Source organism: Verticillium nonalfalfae (genome assembly GCF_003724135.2).
Source record: "Verticillium nonalfalfae strain VnAa140/NRRL 66861 chromosome Unknown scaffold_58, whole genome shotgun sequence".
NCBI classification, from domain to species: Eukaryota; Fungi; Ascomycota; class Sordariomycetes; order Glomerellales; family Plectosphaerellaceae; genus Verticillium; species Verticillium nonalfalfae.
In genome coordinates, this window is record NW_021167283.1 from 125212 (window position 1) to 141574 (window position 16363).

Sequence of the window (16363 nt, forward strand, 5' to 3'; positions counted from 1 at the left end):
CTACATGTACGCCATGCGCAATGCATGTCCCGACCTGTGTCCTAGCGTAAACCATATTTCACTACAAGCTTCTCTGCCGTAAAAGGGAACTCTCCAATTATGTAAGCTGGTGGTGGTCTGAATGCCTACTTATCGCGACTCCCACAGCCAGTACATCACTCTCGGAATGGCGGTGTGATGTTTTTGTCCGACTTCGCGCATATCTTCTCTGTCGAGCGATCGACCACTTCATGCGAATCACAGAGTCAATTCTTTTCGAGCCTCGTACTACCAATCCTCATGCCAGGAGGAGCTGCCTTACGGCGCTTCCGATCGTGTGAGAGCTGCCACTAAGCCCGCCTAGGGCCGACCGTAACCTACAGAGCTCTTTGTAAACATCAACCAAGCTATTTGCATTGCGAAATATTCCACAGGAAGTGTTCTCTGCTTCGACAGCGTCCATCCTGCAACCGCCACTCGAGGACTGCCTATCAATGACGATGTTCGAATCTGAAGAGCCAGAACACAGTCACATCGATCAAAGTAGAACAGACCAAACCCAAAATCAAGGCCCAACTCCAGCTCCAACCTGATGAACCTAGATTCAGTCAACTCTGCTCAAGACAGCGCAGGTCAGTGTAAGCTAGCTCAAGCTTGTGCGACAAACACTCAGTGCCGAGGATGGAAGGGGGGGATTCTGGGTGTGCAATCCTGGGCCGCCTCTCCTGGCATCAGGCATGGCAACTCTCAGCTTCGCCTACTGTCTGTAGGCAGACTGAGAGTGCTAGAGGATAATCCTTCGAGTAGACACGGCAGAGGCATTTCCTGCCATCAGTGAATAGGTCCTCTGCTGGACGGAACACGCACCCACGGCGAACAGGCCCTTGGGCAAAGAGTCGGAGTTGTGGCGCGTGGCGTCAAGGGAACGACAATTGGAAAGAGCTTGGGCCACACGTCGGCGGTGCATGGCGGTGCACGCGCCTCGGTCGCGTTACACGACCGCTGGGCCTGAGCCTGAGCCTGAGCCTGAGCCTGAGCCTGAGCCAATTGTCCCACAGAGGGAAGTACCTTGTACATTCGACCTGCCCCCTGTCGAAGCCATCTATTTGTCTCCCAAAGACGAGAGACCCAAATCATCACCCCCCCCTCCCCAGCCTTCAGCCTGTGAGGTCGTTCATTGACACTGGTTTTCCCGCGCCATCCATTGAAGCGAACCTTGTCTCTTACCACCAGCGCCCTGAAAAATCATCGTCCTCGGCGACCTTGCGAATATCAATCGCAAAAACTACAGCTTCGAAGGCAGTTGGCGCACGCGCAACCTCCAGCCCCCGCACGCGCCGCGACCAGCTTAGGAACACGACACGACACGACACGACACGGCAAAAAGACCACCCGATTCTTGACGCCGCTGCACACAGAAACTCTACACATACACACCGCGCAAACATGGCGCGTGCATCGCGTCGCCGTGGACGCGCCGAGCCCGAGCCCGAGCCAGAGGTGGTCGACGAGGTTGAAGAGGTCGAGGAAATCCAAGAGGAGACGCCAGAGGCAGGATCCGAAGAAGACGAAGAAGAAGAAGAAGAAGAAGCAGCAGCAGGCACGCAAGACCAGGCCGAACAGGCTGATCCCGAAAATGATAACGAAGCAGCGCAATCGGGCGAGGTCTTCAGCCTGCAGTTCGACGAGGAGCTGACATGGAGGGTCGGCCGGCCCATCGCCGTGTCTACGCTGCTCAAGCGCCTCGAGAAGCTCTCCGAAGAGCTGGGCACGCTGGAACAGGACCACGTCGACCTTGAATCTCTGTCCCACGTCTGCGAAGCTCTTGGACAGCGGAACCTCCTGGCTCACAAGGACCAAGGCGTCAGGGCCTACACCGCGTCCTGCATCGCCGACATTCTGCAACTATCCGCCCCCAATGCCCCCTTCACACCCGACCAGCTCCAGGTTTGTGCAGTGCCCTGTCTCCTTCCTATGTATGTGTCTCAAGCTGACAATGGCATGCACGTAGATGTTTTTCGATCTCGTCATCAAAGACGTCTTCACCCACCTGGGCGACCAGTCACACCCCTACCACAAGCAGCACAAGTACGTCCTGGCTTCACTCAACGATACGCAAAGCATCCTCCTCATCAACGACGTTGATGGCGCCGACAACTTGCTGCAGCGCATGTTCTCCAGCTTTTTTGATACCGCCTCGAGCACGACCCATGACGATGGTGTTTCCAAGGACAATGCAAGGCGCATGTCAGAAATGCTCATCACCCTCATCGAAGAGTCAAGCGGTATCAGCCCCAAGATTATCGAACTCATCATGGCGCAGTTCCTCCGCGCAGCGCCCCCAGGAGGCGCAAGCTCGCGCCCAGAGCGCGACAACAGCAGTCAGTCGACACTGCTCCTGAAGTCCGAGCCCCTGGCCTATGTCATGGCCAAGGAAATCTGCATGCAGTGTTCAGAGAAGATGGTCCACTACGTGAGCCAATACTTCAGCGACGTCATCATTGACGCGTCTCGGTTCGCGGCCAAATCCAACGGCCACCGTCACGGCGGCGACAATGAGGACGACGACACTCCTAGGGGGCCGACAGACTCCGAGGTCAGAGAGCTGAGAAAGGCGCACCTGCTCATCAAGGAACTCTGGCGTGCCGCACCCTCGGTGCTGCAAAATGTTATTCCTCAGGTTGAGGCTGAGCTCTCCGCTGACAATGTCGAGCTGCGACAGATTGCCACGGAAACGCTGGGCGATATGATCTCCGGCATTGGCGCGGCTGGACCACCTCCTGTGCCGGTCCTGGACCCAGCAGCTTATCCTCCTCTGCGTCTTGCTGACGAGGACCCTTCACAAGTTTCTCTCAGTATCCTGACGACACCCTTGTCACCACAGTCGTTTGCGCAGACCCACCACACTGCGTACACGAGCTTCATCGGCAGAAGCAGAGATAAGACGCCAGCAATCCGCGCCGCTTGGACAACTGCAGTTGGCTACATTCTGTCCACCTCGGCAGGTGGTATCGGTCTGAGTCGCGAGGAACAAGCAGAGCTAGTCCGCGCCCTTGCTGAGAAGCTGGGCGACGGCGACGAGAAGGTTAGGCTGGCAGCCGTGAAGACGATCGAGCTCTTTGGGTTCCGAGACTTTGTTCTGAAGCTTGGCTCTGGCGGTGGCAGTGACAAAGAAACTCCCATCATTCGCAGCCTGCTGGATAGGTGTCGCGACAAGCGTCCGGCGATCCGCGTGGAAGCCATGACGCTGCTCGCAAAGCTTTGGGGTGTCGGCGCGGGCGAGCTGGCTGCTGGACAGGAGCTCGTCACCACAGCTCTCAAGAGCATTCCGTCGACCATTTTCAACGCATGGTATGCCAACGACCTCGAGCTGAACGTATTGATTGACCGAGTCATCTTCGAGTGCCTGCTGCCGCTCTCGTACCCGCCCACTAAGACCAAAGGTTCTAAGAACACGGCGAGCCAGAGCCAGTCTGTCACAAGCGTTCCCTCGGAACAAGACAGCCTGCGCACCGAAAGGATCCTGTTGCTTGTGCAGTCGCTCGACGCTCAAGCTCGCAAGGCTTTCTTCACCATGCAGGCGCGACAACCTCAATTTGGCCAAGTCCTCGAGGCTTTTATCAAGCAGTGCGAGGCCTACAATGGCGGCGTCATGGATGCTGAAGGCCCCAAGAGGACAGCTGCGCTGGAGAGGACCATTCAGTACATTGGCCAGTTCTTCCCTGATCCTCTCAAGGTCAAGTCGGACTACATGAGATTCGCCAAGGCGCATGACCGCCGAAACTATCAGCTCATCAGGTTCGCCATCAGCTCCCAGAGCGACTACAAGACGGTCCGCGGAGCGATCAAGGAGCTGGTGAAGCGTATGCAGAATAGCCCGAAGGGCCAGGACCTTGCTGCTGCGCTCGATACCTTGGTTCCTTTCCTGTATCGGTCAGCTTGCATCATCTTCAACAAGAGCCACCTCTCTGCCATATTGGAATCATCCAAGAGCAACAAGGAAAGCTTCGGCACGATTGCCCACGAGATCCTGCACGAAATTTCCGCTCGGAATCCTGACATGTTCAAGAACTTTGTCGGCGATCTGTGCGAAGAGCTTGTCGAGCAAGCCCCCACGGAGAAGAAGACCAATGACCCAAGTACCGTGGACATCCTGCGGGCCTGTTCTTCCTTTGCCAAGAAGTATCCCAAAGAGATTCCCGACACCCAGAAATTCACTCGCGCACTGCAGCACTACGCCCTGTACGGCCGTCCTGTGAAAGCATCCAAATATGCAATCAAGATTATGCTGGCCAAGAACGATAAGCAGGGGCAGGTTACGGCAACAGCCGTTTTTGAAAAGGCCATGAAGCAGTTTGAGTATGGCGCGCCTCACTTCTTGAACAAGCTGCAGGTCATTGCTCAACTGTATCTGCAAGCGCCCAAAGTGGTAGAAGAGAAGGATGAGGAGATTCTCGACATGGCCATCCAGAAGATCGTCCGCACAACGCGCGAAGAGGCCGTTGACGACTCTAGTGCACCTCAGTGGGTAGAAGACGCCAACATGAGCGAGGAGCTCCAGGCGAAGCTGTACTCGCTGCGTATTGCTGTCAACCGCATCCGCAGCAATGAGGATCAGGAAGAGGCCAAGGCCCAGGCGGTGTCGGTGATGAAGCTTCTTATGACGCTCGTCAAGAAGGACGGCGAGATCAGTAAGACTGGAAACACGCCGGCGCACTTCCGCTCCCGCCTGCGCCTGCTGGCCGGCCAGCTCATCTTGAAGCTATGCACGCTGAAACATCTCGACGATACGCTGAACCACAAGGATTTCCACACTCTGGCGTATCTCGTGCAGGATGCTGTGCTTGGTGTTCGCAAGGGTTTCGTGGAAAAGCTCATGAAGTACCTCGTCCTCAACAGGCTCCGCCACCGCTTCTACACGATCATCTTCCTGACCGCGTACGAGCCGGAGCCGGAGCTCAAGCAGCACATTGAAACGTGGATCCGCTCAAGGGTACAGTCAATGGCGGGGAACCCACAGAACCCGATGGAGGCGATTCTGGCAAGACTCATCCCCCTGCTGGCTCACCACCCAGATTACAGCACCGACCCGGAGAACCTGGTCGACCACGCACAGTACCTCATCTACTACGTCAGCCATGTGGCCACGGAGAAGAACCTTGGCCTCATCTACAAGTACGCCGAGCGCGTGAAGCAGACGCGAGACAACCTCGACCCCGAGAAGAGCGAGAACCTCTACGTTGTCAGCGATCTCGCCTCGGCCGTCATAAGAAGGTGGCAGGAGCGCAGGGGATGGGCCTTCCAGGCGTACCCGGGCAAGGTTGGCATGCCGTCGGGCATCTACGTCGGCCTGACGGACCACGGCACGGCGCAGGCGATCGCTACGAAGCAGTACATTCCCGATGGCATGGACAACAGGATCGATACCCTCCTGAAGGCGGTGGACAAGAAGAAGGTACGTGCTTCGGCTTCTGCTGCTGCTGCTGCTGCTGCTGTCTAGCTGTGGTGTGTTCTTATTTATACCCCAGTTTGCTAACGTGAGATACAGAAGCGCAAGTCCAGCGACGAGCGAGGCGATGGCGCCCCGGCTGTGAAGAAGGTCCGTACCAAGGAGCCGAAACCGGCGTCTGCGCGCCCCATTGCCGCGCCGAAGCGAAAATCAGCAGCCAAGCCCAAGGCCAAGCCCAAACGGCCTTCCAAAGCCGCTGGGCGCGCATCGTCCCCCGTCGTCGACGAGGCGAACCGCCGGCGCAGCGGTCGGAGCCGGAAGATCGAGTCCAAGTACACGGAGCGCGACAGCGACGAGGACGACAATGAAATGCTCGAAGATGGCGTCGCCGAGTGGGACTACGGTTCCGGCAGCGGCGACGACAACGACGACGAGGTCGACGACGACGAGGAAGAGGAGCAGGACAACGACAAGGCGCCCGAGGCTTCCGACTCGGACATGTCTGACGCCGCCAGCAACGACGACCGCGAGGAGGACGAGGCGCCCGCGAATCCCGCCAAGACCAAGAGCCCCGCGCAGAGCAGGAAGTCCGCCGCCGCGGCGGCCAAGCGCGACTCGTCCGTCCTGTCCGACCCCGCCTCGTCAGACCTATCGGAGCCCGAGGCGGCCGACGACGAGAAGGAAGCTACGCCGCCACCGGCAAAGTCCAATGGGCGCAAGGCCCGCGGCGCTGCCAAGACGGCGGAGCTGCCAAGACGGCCGGCGACCAAAAAGGAGGCGGCCCCTGCCGCCAGGCCGACTAGGAGTCGCAGGAGCCGAGCTGCGAAGAGCGACGACATGGACGTCGACTCGGAGTAGTGCCAGTCGAAGAAGTAGCAAGTATGTTCAGGGCCATGACGCCTAGCAGGGAATCGGGCACGACAGCGTCGACGTCCGGTACGTACAAGCGCAGCGACGCAACCCAAAAGCATGGAAGGGGTCCGAGGATGCTGTTCGGAAGAATGGGGAAGACTGTATCTTTTGTTTCATTTGCTCTTTTTCTGTTGCCATTATCACGGTTCCACTTACGAAGTTGATGGACGGACGGACGGACGGACGGGGAAGGTGAGAGGGCGAACACATTTCGGACGGGGCAGAGTTTTTCCTCTTTTATTTCAAAACGGGCTCAGAGAGACGGGATTTCACGTTCGCGTGTCTGCCTGGGCGGGCGGCCTTGAGTCCCGGCCCTCTCTCACACGTCCTCTGGTGGCCGGCATGATGAGGTTGGAATCTGCGGCTGCGGCTGGGCACTCGGTGCGGTGCGATTGTATGTTGTCTTTTTTCCCCATTCTCCTTGCCGAGTAGTCGGATGGGTAGCTTGACCTGTTTGTTGATATACCCCCCACCATTGTCCCTGTCTGCACTCGCGACTCACTGTGTTTTCATCATGATACTGCAACAGCGAAGCACAACAGCGCAATGACGTGAGTGAGCTGTATGTGTAACTTGAAATCTCAGCTTCCATTGCCATGTCATCGTCATCATCGGGATATATAGATAGTGTACACAGCTTTCTCGCCCCGCCTTCTATATTCCCGGCCCTTCGAGGCAAAACGTCCCCTAGATCATCCATCATCCATCCATATATTCGCCTGGCACAATGAAGCCAATTAGCATCCCGCTCCACAATGAGCCTCGTCGTGCTTCCTGTACACTGAAACTCGATTAAAGGAGTGAAGAGAAAAAAAAAGAGAGAAATGGCGTGGCATGTCATCCACAGATCCATGTCATAAAGCCCCTGCCAGAGGAACTCGCGCCTCAGAGGCAATTCAAGTGATGGGCGCCAGGAAGGGGCTGAGCATGAGCTCGTCAGCGCTTGGGCGGAGGTTGTAGTCAATCTCAAAGGTCTGGGCGAGGAACTTCTGTGCCTCGGGGCTGGCGTGCTCCGGGATGGTAGGCGCAGCCATGGCGCCGCCAATCTTGAAGATAGCCTGCATCTGGGTACAGTCGGGGAAGGGATGGGAGCCCGTCATCATCTCGACGACAAGGCAGCCGAGAGACCAAATATCCGCCTTGCGAGTATAAGACGTCTGCTTGACAACCTCGGGCGCCATCCAGAAGACAGAACCCTGAAGCGAGGGACGATGCTTGTTGTTGTTCGCGCCGCTGAGAATGTTGGATGCCTCGAGCTTCTTGGAGATACCGAAATCAGAAATCTTGATGGTTCCCTTGTTGTCGACAAGGATGTTGGCACCCTTGATGTCTCGGTGAATAATGTCGCGGTTATGCAGGTACGAGAGACCAGTGAGAATCTGTCGGACAAAGCTACGCACGAGGGGCTCGGGCAGAGCACCATACGAGTTAAGCATGGTCTGCACGGAGCCACCAGGGACGTACTCGAGGAAAATGTTGAGGAACTCGGACGACGAGCTGCAGCCTAGGTATTGCACAATGTTGGGGTGTCGGAGGTCACGGAGCAGACTGATCTCGCGCTTGAGAGCTTCGATCATGCTCTTCTTGCGGCCATCGCTCTGGCTGTTGGCACCGGGAGCGGGCGCCTCGACCTGCTTCACAGCAAGAAGCTCACCGGTGACGGCGTGCAGAGCAAGATAGACGGAGCCAAAGGAACCCTGGCCGATGAGAGCACCCTTCATCCACTTGTCATCAGACCAAGACTCGCCGGCAAGGAAGCTCTGGAGCTCCTCGTCTTCGTCCTCGCCATCCTCGTTTAGTGCCTGAGTGAGCTGCTCCACAGACCCGGAGCCCGTGGAGATTGTGGACTCGCCATCGAAGAAGCTCTTCCTTGTGATGTTGCCGTCGGGATCAGTGACGCTCACCGCAGCAGTATCCGAATTACTGTCGGCGAATGAAACGTAAGACTTGCGGTTGGGCTCGATGGGTGACTCCTCCTGGAGGGTGTCAAGCACCGACGACGTGACCGAGTCGCGGTATGCGTGGGTGTTGCGGGCTGCTTGGCGGGCCGCCTGGTTTAGGGGTTTCGCCGCCTGAGCAGAGGCGGTCAACCATGTGTCGGCGATTGTGGGAATGGGCGGAGCGTCGGCAATACTCGAGGCAAAGCTCAGGTTGCTCGCAACACTCAAACGGCTGTTGACTTTGCTCATGCGAGTTGACCGTCTCATGGAAAGGCGAGCCGTCCTGTCAATGTCCTCCCTGGCGTGGTCAGGGAAGTAGGACGTGAGATCGGAAGTAATGAGCTCGCTCGGAGGTCTCAGGCCACCAAACTGGCGGAGCACAGCCTTCCTTCCACGCGGCCGCGATGAGTCGTTGGATGCGGGGCGCTCGAGGTCCTTGGCGGCATTGTGGACATTACGCTCGCGGTCCTGGAAGGAAACGGGCGAGAGAGGATGCTGGAGTTCGTCGTTCCAGCGTTCGCCCAGAAGCTTCTGCACCTTGAGCTGACTCCTCTTATCGACCGACTCGAGGGCACGGACATGGTTCTGCTGTGCCTCCTCGACGGCGATGCCGGCAGCCCGCTCGAGCTCTGACATGCCAGGCTCGCCAGCGGGCACACGGCGTAGGATGAGGCGGTTTCGTTCGGGACGCTTCTGGTCCTTGATGATGCGCCACAGCTCGGTGTCGCCGAGGCGACGGCACTGGCTGGGGTCGGGATCAACGCCAGCAAGGACCCAAAAGCAATAATTCCTCTCGTGGTCCTCGCGCAGAGCAAACTTGCGTAGTGTGACGCGCATGACTTCTTCGCACGTGTTGCAGTCGGCAATCTTGACAACCTTGGTCACGCCTCCGGTGGAGATGACACGAATAACTTCCTGATTCTGCGGTAAACCAGCCATCAGTGAGCCATCCATACTGGACTGATTCCTGGTATGGTGAGATGTTACCAATCGATTAGCCTGGGGCAGCTCGTGCGGCGATCTTGAAGACGCATTGGGGCCAGCGTTGCTCATGTAGCCGGGGCTCTGGCCGTAGCGCTGGCGAGCCTGGCGCGCATCGGAGCCTGGCAGAGGAGAACTGGGGCGCGAGGAGGACTTCGAGGTATCGAGAGGTAGGGGCATGTCGATCTGGCGCGAGTAGCGCTTGTTCATCGGAGGAGTGGGCATGCCACGGCCGGCGGAGGACGATGTCGAAGGGCCAGAGGGCCGAGGCGAGTTGGCAGAGGCCATGTACTGGGAGTCGAGGAGACCGAAGGAGTCCTGCGCTTTGTTAGTCAAAAGAGCACAAAGCAGTTAAGAAAAAATGCAGCAAAGGCCAGGCGGCGCGGCGCAAACTGCGTACCCTATTCCTCTTCTTTTGGTTTGCATAGGCCTTGGTTCTCAGCTTCTTAATGCCAAGGAACAGGCGTACGCGGTCGCCGACCTTGTCGATACCCATCTCCTTGAGGACATTCTTGTCGAGCTCAAGTAGATTCTCGCCGTTGATGTGGTTTTTCCTGAAAAGCTTCTCGTACTCGCCACACTTGACACTCCTGAGGTACTCGGCGACACGCTCCTCGTCCCAATTCTTGACGGCGTCGGGGCCGTCGCTTTCCGAGAACTCAGACTCGGTCGGGCTGGCGAAAGAGGCAGTCGAATTGGGCAGAGTGGGCGCTCTCCTGGAGGGGCCGACGGAGGCGGGAGACATGTTACTGGCGACCATGTTGGAGCTGTTGGAGCCCAAGCCCGCGGGGAACGACGATTTTGGAGCCAGCATGGCCATATTGACGGTTTGGCGATGACAACACGGCAAAGTGTGTTTGCGATGATTGAGTCGAAAGGATGACCTCGCGAATGAGTCGCAAATAGTGGGAGTTGGGTGGAATGCCGGTGCCGTGGGAGAATGTCTCTGGATTGTCTCGCCTGGAGCGCGTCACACAGAGGTGGTGTTCAAGCAAACGCGGAGTCGTTGAGTGGACGGTTGGAGAACGTGGGGAACGGGCGAAGAAGGGGGAGGAGAGATAGGGTGGGCCGTGAGAGCACAATCGCGAAGAACTCGTGATCCGCGACGACACAGCAGCAGCCAGGAAGGCACGGGTGCTGGTGTTGTCGATGGTGGACAGAGGAGATCGAGGATGGGCCGACGTCGAAAGTTGAGGTTCAAGTCAAAGGAAGGAAAGGGACAGGGACAGGAGCTGGGGGGGGGGGCAGGCGGCGGCGCCGTGGAGGAAAGGGCGTACCGGGGGGGGGCTAAAGAAAGAGAGGCTCAGGCTTGCAGGCAAGTGCGCCCACCCACACACAGGACAAGACATGACAAGACAGGTCGAGGTCAGGCAGGACCCTCCGCACGCTTCAACGGTGGGTCTTGGCATCATGGAAGCGAGGTCAGAAGCTCAGTGGATGGAAAGTCAGGGGGGGTGGGGTGGCGAGGCGACGCAATAGTGAGCAACAGCACTGAGCACCGACTGAGCCAGTAGAGGGCTTTGAGGGCCAAGCCGGACGGATTGACGACAAATGACAGGCGATTGAGTTACCCCTTCTCCCCCTCCCCCGTCGCCAACGCCAGCACCGGCGGCTGCTGGCGTGGAAGCATGAAACCTCGAAACGAGCGCAAGGGGGTGCGAGCGTGCCACCTGCATCCCGCATCCTGCATCCCGCATCCCGCGTCTTGTCCGATGTGTGCGTTTTCGCCTGAGCCTCTGTGTAATATTTCCCCCCTGCCCTCTTGCTGTACAAGTAATCCACCACACTGTTCGACCCTCGGCATGATCGGCAGGCTTGATCACTGCATCACTGGGTCACGATCGGCAGCTTACACATTTGACATTTCCGACATGCTGCCGATATGTCATCCGACCTAGGAGAATGGTAGAATAGCGAAGCATCATGGATGGAGGGGGTCTGGGAAAGGGAAAGGAAAGCGACGTATGGGCTGTTCAAGTCTATAGCTCCTCTCAAGACGAAGAGCTTGCTCCCAATGTATCCCCAATGTATCGTCGTGCTAACGTTTTCTTGTTGTTGACATTGGCCCCTTTTCGTCGCCCATGTTGCCATTGCATCCCATGCCTCCACTCGTAACCACTTCCCGCTCTCGCAGGACAGGCATGATCCTGTGACCCTGTGGCCGTTTGCTCACCAAATTGACGTAGCGCGTGGCACCAGCTCAGGCGTTCCGGCTGATGGGGTATCGAAGGGGAAGGCGGCGGGCCAACTCACCGCCGATAGCCTGTCTCAGCATGGGCCTTAGATTGCCTGGGTAGATCAGTCAACCTGTTTGTCTCTTGAACTCTATCAACCTGAAATCAACAATGAACGGCGGCAAGACGCCTAGCGACCGAACGAGCGTGGCCCCTCGCAGAGACGTGTACCGCCCCGCCGTCGTTATGCGGCCCCTGGTGCCTGTCTTCCATCAGTCGAGCCGGCGAGCTCCTCTCGTGGCCATCTCGCCGTGTTCGCCTGATACCGTACCTACGCGCCTGCATATAAACAAGTTCACCGCTCCAGCGGGTCCACTTGCTTGCCCGGTCAGCAATGTCAGCAGCAGCTTCAGGCAGCTCGCGGTGGAGTCTCTCCCTGACTTCATCCTCTCGATCTACTTGAGGCGCCACGATAGGCTCGTAATAGGCATGTCACACTCAGATCGCTCGTGTCATTGGAAGACATTGTCTACATATTACAAGGGGGGGGTGGGCCTCATTGGCTACCGAGGGCTTTGGCGGCGGCGGGGCCAAAGGGAAAAGGAGGCGCTGGCCCTTGGGGGGGGTCAGACTTGAAACAGGTCGTGTCGCACGTTTCGGCACGACCTTGGCGCTGCTTCTTTGCATCTCGCCGCATCTTGGTTCCTTCCCTTTTGCCCGTGGCTGCCCGCATGGAGATCCCTGATAACGCAGCGCTCCTCATTTTCGCTGTGGCCGTCTCTGGCGTCGGCTCAGTTTCTGGTTCTGTACATCAGATCCCTTTCTCGTTTTCCCTTCCCTTTTTGATGCGCCAGACCAATTGCCAGACGCCAGATCGGCTCAACCACTTGGTTCCACAATCATTCACGACAGTGAGCCCCTGTATCGTGCCCAAAGTGGGTGTGACCCGAAGGCCTCGCCGCTTTAAGCCTAAATCATGTGGCTGCTGACCCGAAAGCACGCCTCAGCCACGAAACACGACAAATGTTGGCCTACACAGCCTCAAGTGAGCTCCTTCCTACCCTAGATATCTAACCTAGGTACCTAGGTATCGTATCTGAGGCACCTACCTTACCAGGGAGGTACCCAGGTAAGTGGAGTCCGGAGAGCCAGAGTGCTAGAGTGACCACGGTTCACGACGCGACCAACCAGATAAACCATCTGTCTTTGTTCATCATTGAAGTATCTTTGTATAGCTTCAGCAACAGTGAGCTCAGCTCCTAGAACTCTCTACTCGGATGCGATCGACACAATCAGCTGCTTCACCTGCTCGTCGCTCCACTGCTCGACTCCCAGGAGAGCATTGTCGGTCTTGACGAACGGTCCGGAGTAGTCCTCCCTTGAGTTGCAGTACAGAATCAGGTTGCCAATAACCTCGAATGTGACCCTGCCTGCGAAGAGCTCACCTAGCGACTGCTGGTACACGGGCTCCATGTCCAGAGAGCTGACATCCCAACCGTCCCGTCCAAGGGCCTGCTGGGCGAGCTCAACCATTTTCTTCTGGCTCATCTGGATCGTAGAGATGTAGACGGGGCGGTTCTTAGTCTCCTCAGGGTGGAGGAGCACACCGACCGCCGCCTGGCCGATGTGGTCAAGCAGCGTCCACGCCGTGACAACCTCGCCACCGTTGAGTAGCTCGGCCTTCTTGGCCTTGAGGTGAATCTTGAAGAATCCCGTGCGCAGGTTCCAGTCGAGGAAGGCGCCGTTGGAGATGCTCGTCCACGTGAGCTTGCCGGCGGCCGCGAGCTCCTCGAGCTTAGCGAGGACCTCGTTCTTGGGCGCGTAAACGGGTACAGACCGGCCCTTGGAGTTCCTGGGGTCAATGGAGAACTCAGAGGGGATGAAGCGGGAGACGCCGGCGGCGACGGCTGCCTCGACCATGCGCAGGGGCATGGCCGAGTCTGGGCTCATGGTCGTGTCGATGACGGCATCCTGGCCCTTGAAAGTCTCGACGAGGGCATCGGCAGAGTCAAAGTCGATGACCTTGACATTGACGGAGGATGGCAACTTGTCGTTGGCCTTGCGGACCGCTGCGGTCACGTTGAACTTGCCAGACTTGACAAGAGCCTGCAGGACGTGGGAGCCGGCGCTGCCAGTCGCCTAAACAGAAACAAGTCAGATGCGGACAGCCTGGGCGGCCGTGAGAGGCTAGGACTTACACCGGCAATGACAACATTCTTGATCTGCTGAGACATTGCGAAAAGGATGATATTGACAAGCAACGTTTGACTGTGGTATCAACCGTGTATGTGAGTGAGATTGGTGATTCTATACTTGGATATTGATGTGAGATAAGATGGGATCAGGTGCTGCAGGGCGAGGGGGAAGGCTTCTTGTACGATTCCAGCTTGTCTCTGAACTGACACCGCCGCACCTCATTCAGGCGCCGGTCGTGCTCAGGGCCACGAACCAATTGTTGGCGGCTTCGTTCTTGCGCTGACCATCCAGGTAGGCAGCTGCATGCGTCGCTTGCAATCATGAGATCTACAATGCCAGTCGATTGCTAATGGTGAGCAGTTGGAGCTGATTCAGTCTGCAAGACGGAAGCTTTCTGGCGCCGACCCGAAGTCGAACATGTTGCGGCGTAGTACGAACCTTCAGTTCGTGGGAACAGCTTTACATTCGATACTATGTTTGTTTACGACAGTTGACAGTGGCTAACCAGTTCAAGCCATATAACCCGCCAAGACCTTTGGCCCCATAATACTGAGTTCCCGCCCCCAGAATCGTTGTAAACTCAGCCCATGCCTTGGGGAAGTCCGAGCCTGCCCGGGGGTTCCAATGATTGTCATCAGCCACGGAGAGTTGGTTTGACGATTTATCAGCGCTATTCAGCGGAGGTGAGATGAGCACGAAAACAGCTGCTTACGGGACTGGATAGTGCTCTGGCCTTTGAGATGCGGAATTTGTCTTCATCCATACTGTTTGAATGATGATTCGTATAATATCATGCATCAACGGATTACATACACCGGTTTTCATACCACCACGAGATATTCATATGTATGCGTCTATGGACGCTGGAGGCTGTAGCACGGATGGAAGGCTCCAAGCACCGAGGTTCTAGCCCAATCCGTACCTCTCCAAGGGAGGAATGGCGGCGGTCAGCGAGATCGACCTTCACACCGAGCACTGCATCAAGCTGCAGAGCGCCTCAGGAACCGATAAGCGAGCGCTGTGCCAAGCCTTTTACTTGCGGCTCGGGAAAGGGACTTGTACCCTTGAGGCAGGATCTCACCTTACCCAGCTGCTTGGCTTCAGGTCCATACCTCGGCGGCTCTTGATCCTCATTGGCTACTCCTAAGCTAACATCCGATGCTCGTCGGTATTAACTCGAGACCTAGCGTTTTTCCTCGAATTCGTTCCTCCAGCACGGGGCTTGGCTTGAAGCCAGGAGATTCTGCGTCAACAGTGCGTGGTGATGGAAGGAGTACAAAACCCCCACAGCGTAGCATCTGCAACAGAAAGTCAAATAAAGTAAACCCAAACTTAATCGGTTGACTGTCCTGCACGAAATCACTACCCTGAGCAACCTGTCCATCAATCACACCTCAAACTTTATCTGAATCCCTGAAAATGGTCACCGTCACGACCCCTAGGAAGTCGCTCCGCATCGGAGTCATGATGGAAGCCGTCCAGCTGGCAGACATCACCGGCATCGATATCCTCGGCAACCTCTCGAGAACCCATTACGAAGGAGGACTCGCCATTGACGAGGAGTTCGCCAAGTTTGAACAGGACGCCGTCGACATGACCTTCTACTACATCGGCAGCACCCTCGAACCCACGGGCACGAGCCCCAGCCTCATGTATCTCCCCAACGTCACCTACGACACGTGCCCGCGCGACCTGGACATCATCATCATCGGCGGACCGCTGCCAAGCCACCGACCTCCCCCGGCAGACCGCTTCATGAAGGAGGCCTGGCCCAAGACCCGCGTCTGGATGACCACCTGCATCGGCTCCATGTGGCTCGCCAGCACCGGCCTGCTGGACGGCAAGAGGGCCACGACCAACCGCAGCCTTTTGGCAGCTGCGAAGCGGGCGCACCCTGACGTCGAGTGGCTTGATCAGAAGTGGGTCACCACGGACAAGGCGTACGAGGGGCCGAACGGCAAGGGTGAGCTCTGGACGGCGGGCGGTGCGGCCGTGGGTAAGTCATCCCCGTTGTTTGCGGCGAATGTGGCGGCCAGCATGCTGAGTAGTATTTCGTGCCAGGAACCGAGATGATCGCAAAGTACTGTCTGCAAAATTTCAACCCGGAGTACGTCCAGTACGTGGCTCTGCATTCTCTTGCTCTCGACGAGTATGAGCTCGAGCCCTTCTACCGCACCAAGGCCGTCGCCACTCAGTAGATGTGAATAGGGTTGGATCTGCGGTCCATGGCAGAAACGGGGCAGCACGTGACGCAAGCGCCGTGGCTTCATCAGCCTGTACCACTGTCGCGGAGAGAGATGATTGAGTGAAGGACCTTGATATATAGGAATCGAGTTGAGCAACGCTATAGGTTCTCAGTCACAACGTTAGGCCTGGTCGCTTGCTGAGGACTGTGCCCAAGCATTATGTGCTCTGATTAAGTGTGGCTGATGCTGGAATCTTACCATGCCACATACCAAGAGCGGCGAGTACGCTAACCCCGCCGAGTCAGGTGGCTTTGCGCACGCGACGCATGCTTTCTTTTGTTTCCCACCCTCGGGTTTCGTCTGTTGCTATGATCGAAACATGGCTTTTTATCCTCTACGCCGTCTTCTTCTCCCTGCGCTTGAGGCTCTGCGCCTGGCGCCTTGACCCTACAGGAGGGCCGAGCAATGCAGGGCTCATTTCCCCAGCTTGCTGAGCCTAAAGCCGCCTGATACCTCGGCATCAAGCCTGGATATGCCCCTTTACTC

The 16363-nt window shown here is 57.3% G+C and overlaps 4 protein-coding genes across 4 annotated transcripts; 2 read left to right on the forward strand and 2 right to left on the reverse strand.

Annotated features, from left to right (window-relative positions):
* Window positions 1-1425: 1425 nt before the first annotated feature.
* Window positions 1426-6286, forward strand: PDS5B (Sister chromatid cohesion protein PDS5 B; the record flags this gene model as incomplete). The annotated part of the gene is made up of 3 exons (XM_028641443.1): window positions 1426-1926; window positions 1991-5434; window positions 5528-6286. The coding sequence occupies 3 exons, from the start codon at window positions 1426-1428 to the stop codon at window positions 6284-6286; spliced, it is 4704 nt and encodes a 1567-aa protein (XP_028494542.1).
* Window positions 6287-7236: 950 nt separating this feature from the next.
* STE11 (ATP binding) lies at window positions 7237-10081 on the reverse strand (the record flags this gene model as incomplete). The annotated part of the gene is made up of 3 exons (XM_028641444.1): window positions 7237-9201; window positions 9268-9579; window positions 9662-10081. The coding sequence occupies 3 exons, from the start codon at window positions 10079-10081 to the stop codon at window positions 7237-7239; spliced, it is 2697 nt and encodes an 898-aa protein (XP_028494543.1).
* A 2623-nt stretch (window positions 10082-12704) lies between these two features.
* On the reverse strand, window positions 12705-13669 carry D7B24_007335 (uncharacterized protein; the record flags this gene model as incomplete). Its single annotated transcript, XM_028641445.1, has 2 exons — window positions 12705-13574; window positions 13634-13669. 2 exons carry the CDS (start codon window positions 13667-13669, stop codon window positions 12705-12707), a joined length of 906 nt encoding a protein of 301 aa, XP_028494544.1.
* A 1381-nt stretch (window positions 13670-15050) lies between these two features.
* On the forward strand, window positions 15051-15829 carry D7B24_007336 (uncharacterized protein; the record flags this gene model as incomplete). The annotated part of the gene is made up of 2 exons (XM_028641446.1): window positions 15051-15627; window positions 15693-15829. The coding sequence occupies 2 exons, from the start codon at window positions 15051-15053 to the stop codon at window positions 15827-15829; spliced, it is 714 nt and encodes a 237-aa protein (XP_028494545.1).
* Window positions 15830-16363: the final 534 nt, after the last annotated feature.